Here is a 4,758-nt window from a genome sequence, read left to right on the forward strand (position 1 = left end):
CCCAGAGCTTCATGTTCAGCACGATGATACCAAGTTCTCAACCGTCAAGCTGCCAACCGCAGCGACAAACCCTTTCCATTATCTGGACTCACAGGTCCTGCCAAGCTGGTCCAACCTCGATGACAGCATATGGAAGGCTAACCGCACTGACGCTGCTTCGCTGCAATGTGACAATCGGGCAGAGCATGGAGTCATCCAGGTCTACTACTGTTCCCGGGGTTCTCATCATCATACGCCAATCCCGCTCAGGGACCATGGCATCCCCAGCCTCTATCTTTCTCAGGTAGCAGACCATTCCGTTGAATCGACCTCCATACTTTGCCCGCCACCATTGAGGCTTTGTCAGTTGCGACGAATTGACTCGATCCCAATGTCCAATGTAACTGAACGGCTGCCGGGGCTGATTTCTCGACAATGCAGACTATCAGCCCCGCGCTGGTTTTTCCAAATACTTTGAAAACTACTCCTGAGCCCTTAAATTTTACAGCAAATCTTGGCGCCGCTGCTGAAGTCTGTCCTATCCCCGCTGATACGGGTATCTCCCCTTGGTTTCTTGATCAACCACCAGGGCACTCCCAGATAGACAAGAGCGCGTGCGTAAACGATCTTTCACTGCCTGACTGTCACGTTTATGACAAGAAGCCTGATCATAAGCCGGAAGTTAAGGACCAGGAATTTGATCTGCATAAGCGAAAATTCAAATGCAGCATCATTGGGTGCAGAATGGGCTTCAAGCGTCAGGACCACCTCGAGCGCCATACAAGGAGTCACTCGAAGGAAAAACCCTATGTCTGCTGGGTGCCTGGATGTCACCGTGGCTTTTCACGCCGCGACAACCTCAAGGTCCATTGTACAAAGACACATGCGAGACCCGGTGGTCGCAACCGTTATGTCGCTACCCTCGACGAGACGAGCCCCGACTACGATCCAGATTTCCGTGGCCAGTTGTCGTTTGACGGGCGCCCACTCTGATTTCCAGCACCTACTAGCCCCCTATCTGAAGCTAAGCCTCAGCACCATGACTTTGCTCAAGATTGAAAATCAATGCCTGATTCTTTCAGATAACAAACGAACGAAACTAAGTAGCCTGAGCAGATCCCCTTCGGCTGGTCTCCTTCCGATGTAGCTAGGGCCAGTTCTACGTTACAACACCACGTCGCTGTGTCGACAGCTTCAAGAGTGAAGAGATGGCTGTTAGATGAAAGAGATCTCTCCTTGCAGTGCATATAAGCGCCGGTGTTGTGGGACGGTAGACGGGTATATCTCACCGAGGATATCTCAACGTTGGTGAATACCCGGTGAAGCGGCCATACGACCGACGGTGACGTTTCGTTCATCCTGGTGAAAGATCAACGCTTCACGAATATTTAGTACATTAGTCGATTCTCTTTCCTTGAACAATTAACATCTGATTTACTGGTCCTCTGTCTGCCACATTGAAAGAATAATTGGCCTCCGCCATTATATTAAACCTCCAGCAACCCTTCACTGCCAGTTCAAACGTAGCTGCCACATCCTCCCCCTCAACGACTATACCGGGAAAGAATTGAAGCAGATGGACAAATCTGGTCAAGATGGTTCGTATAACTTTATTTCACCGCGTGCCTGTGCTCACAACAGACTAGATATCGACTTCGATCTCGACCTTCACGCAATCTGGCGAGAATCCTCTTGTATACCGGCGCCGCCTCCTTGTCTTTGCGCAGATCACGAAGATATTGCGCTAGACTTTCCGAATAGATTAAAGTCTGTAGCACACGAGGGACAAGAATCCCCCTTGGTCGAATGCTTCTTCCACCCCAACAACGATAACCAGTCGGGCTTTAAGTGGACGGGTCCAGATCCTCTGTCGTTCGCCACTCAAGCTGATGACCTCTTCCTTTACATGTCAGCGTTCTTTCTTTTTGAAGAGGTCTACTGGGTGGAGTTGAGGCTTGCAAGATTTCATCAGTTAACTGGCGAGACGGTGGGAGAGCATCTGTTCTTCCTGCCCCGCGTTGAAACGGCCATGGGGAATCTACGCCGGGTGCGTGGACAGATCCTGGACATCATATCCCTAGCCAATCCTGGAGCGATGCCCCCCTGCTTCCGATTATCTTTGTGGCCGCGCACAGAACCTCTACCGTATTCTGGTCACTCTACCTTGTCCCCGCTAGCGACACTACCCACGACGCCATCCCTGGATCCGTCGGTCTTTGTACATAATCTCCTGGAAAACTATAAGTGAATGCGACGCACTCATGTGACTGTACTTGTGTTTCCATTGTTTTCTGAACGACGTCCGCAAGGTCGTCAATAGTCACGTAATGGCAATGTGCTTTGTACAACATTCTCTAAATAAAACAAAACCCCGTCAAAGGATTGACACTACGTTAGAGTACGGGCTTCACTTGTTCTCTGTTTGGTTCATTACATGGCAGTAAAGAAATACATGGCACACTTCCCACTGGCAACCCCTCACTCGGTTGTTTTGACATCCACCAACATGCCCAGACTACTTTTCGAGCATTGGTTCCAGCCATTGAGCACGACAGTCATCCGTTCCCAAGACGATTCCAAAGCCTGCTCAAAGGAAAGCAGTCGTAATCGCTGCTCATCATGAGGAAGCTGAGATCCATTCTTCTCTTTGCTCGGGTTAATGCTAGCCTCCTTCGAGAATTGACTCTTCTGGTCGACATCCTCGCCACTGAGGTGCCTAGGCACACATGATGCACATAGACGTCGATAGAGCCCCACGGATCGAGCCGCTTGAAATGCGAGTTTCGGATCGTCGCGTTCGAGATTTGCTAGTGTCGCCAAGATGGGTTGAAAGCGCTCAATCGTCAAGGTTTCTTTCTGGTCGGTTTCCAGCTGCGGGAGGGAGAATGCCAGCAGTCAGCCACAAGATCTGATACTGTATGGAATGCACCTAACTTACCTGTCGTGGTTTGGGATCAGAAGCGTCCTTTGGTTGGCCTTTATCAACCTGAATTGGCAGTCCAGTCGGCTGGTGACCTCCTTCATTATTTTGGTCCGGTACGTTCCTTGGAGCATCCATTTCGTGATAGGCAAAGAAATTAGTCTGTACAGGATGATAGCCTCTCTTATAGTCCACCTGGAGACACGTAGTCACCTTGTTAGTGTTACGACAGAGGTATGGGTCTCAACGCAGTCGTTTATTTGATTTTGATGGCTATTTGGTATTTACGGTGGTTGAGCACCCCTATTCCCATGCTGATGGATATGTTAGTAGCCAAATAAGTTGTTCAAGCAGCGTTGAATCATGTCTCGCAGCTTCAACGGCTACATAAAATCAAGCGCTATATTTCTTAATTCGAAAGCATTTGGCTGGCCAGGACCGGTGAGCAACAACTGATACAGCCATGTCAGCGACTGGTGAAAGACTGGGGATTCTGTATCAAGCCGGGCACTCGTGTCTGCTTGATTCCTAGTTGTCGGCGACAAAAGCCCGGATTTAACTAGCCTCACTGGTGGTGTCTGGTCAACGTTGAATCAACGACCATCTCGCCTCACAAACAGGCGTCTTTATATGCTGTTCATGTATTTTGTCAACAATCCAGGATCACGTTGAAATCAAACCGTGCACAGCAAATGGCAACACTTCGTTTTCGATAGGATTGTTGAAGGGAGGGTCAACTAGCAACTTGGGTGAGCAAGCAGCGATGATTCAGGTATTCTAGGTTTCTGCGCGAGTTTCGCTGACTTTTTCTACCTTTTGTTTCGTCCGTGTTATTTCAAGGGACACTCTTAAAGACTGATCGATTTTCGTACCGAGACATCGCTCTTGACAGTGGGGTTAATGCCTCCTACTTTCGCCTCATTTTTGGCACAGAAATCCCGATTCATGCTTAGTGTGGGCGACAGTTCACAAATGGTACAACAAGCTACGGCAACATCCTCGCAAGCATGTGAGACGGATATGTTATTCCCAAGCGACACACTACTCTTCTACGGTGACAGAAGCGAGCAAAAAGACCTGATCGATCTCATACCCACCGAACAGCCTGGCATGGAGTTCCACCAGCATGAAAAGTGCGACTCTATCTCTCATGGCTTGACACACCCATTGCACATCAGCCAAACCAGAGACCATGGTCATCTTTGTCAACAAATGAGTTGCTCAATTCCAGGTTCCAGCCATTGCGGATGGCGGCCTGTGGTCTGTTGGTTTCGATACCAGCCTATCTGGGAGCCATCGAACTCACCCTTGGAGGCTTCCCCTGGCCATTTTGACCTGGTGCCTAATTTGCACGGAACCTGCCCCTTGCCAGCCCCACAGAATACCAATGATCCCTGGCTAGAGCGGCTTGGAGGGCACCACGTTGGCCAAGATACACAGGTTGCAGAGGCCTGTCACGTCTTCCGACAATCCCCCAATCCCATCCGTACGCAAGATTCCTCCGATTTTGGTCACGGACGTCCACAAGCCAGCACCCCACGGCAACAGTTCAATTGCTGGCTTTCGGGATGCAAGCGCCAATTCAAACGCCAAAAGACCTTGAACCGTCACCTGGCAAGCCATTCAGGAGCGAGACCTCATGTCTGCTGGGTCCCTGGGTGCCAACGCAGTTTCTCGCGGCGTGACAACCTCAATGCCCACTATAAGACGCACGGCAAACGTGGGGGCCGCAATCGGTATGTGGCTACCCTGGACAAGGCAGGCACGGTGTATAACCCTGAGTTCTGTGGGCAGCTAACGCCTGAAGGCTGGCCACTTGACCATGCTCGCCATGACTGATCTGGTGCTTGAGATGTACA

The 4,758-nt window shown here is 50.3% G+C and overlaps 3 protein-coding genes across 3 annotated transcripts; 2 read left to right on the forward strand and 1 right to left on the reverse strand.

The window, feature by feature from the left end:
- Positions 1 to 19: 19 nt before the first annotated feature.
- PENARI_c160G01172 (C2H2-type zinc finger protein) lies at positions 20 to 972 on the forward strand (the record flags this gene model as incomplete). The annotated part of the gene is made up of 2 exons (XM_022638046.1): positions 20 to 283; positions 421 to 972. Coding segments are annotated over 2 exons (816 nt in total), but the record flags the coding sequence as incomplete, so codon positions are not given.
- A 1,485-nt stretch (positions 973 to 2,457) lies between these two features.
- On the reverse strand, positions 2,458 to 3,037 carry PENARI_c160G11955 (uncharacterized protein; the record flags this gene model as incomplete). Its single annotated transcript, XM_022638049.1, has 2 exons — positions 2,458 to 2,850; positions 2,918 to 3,037. 2 exons carry the CDS (start codon positions 3,035 to 3,037, stop codon positions 2,458 to 2,460), a joined length of 513 nt encoding a protein of 170 aa, XP_022482095.1.
- Positions 3,038 to 3,799: 762 nt separating this feature from the next.
- On the forward strand, positions 3,800 to 4,738 carry PENARI_c160G06646 (uncharacterized protein; the record flags this gene model as incomplete). Its single annotated transcript, XM_022638047.1, has 1 exon — positions 3,800 to 4,738. The coding sequence occupies one exon, from the start codon at positions 3,800 to 3,802 to the stop codon at positions 4,736 to 4,738; it is 939 nt and encodes a 312-aa protein (XP_022482098.1).
- Positions 4,739 to 4,758: the final 20 nt, after the last annotated feature.

The sequence above is a fragment of the Penicillium arizonense genome (genome assembly GCF_001773325.1).
Source record: "Penicillium arizonense strain CBS 141311 chromosome Unknown PENARI_contig160, whole genome shotgun sequence".
In the NCBI taxonomy this organism is placed as follows: Eukaryota; Fungi; Ascomycota; class Eurotiomycetes; order Eurotiales; family Aspergillaceae; genus Penicillium; species Penicillium arizonense.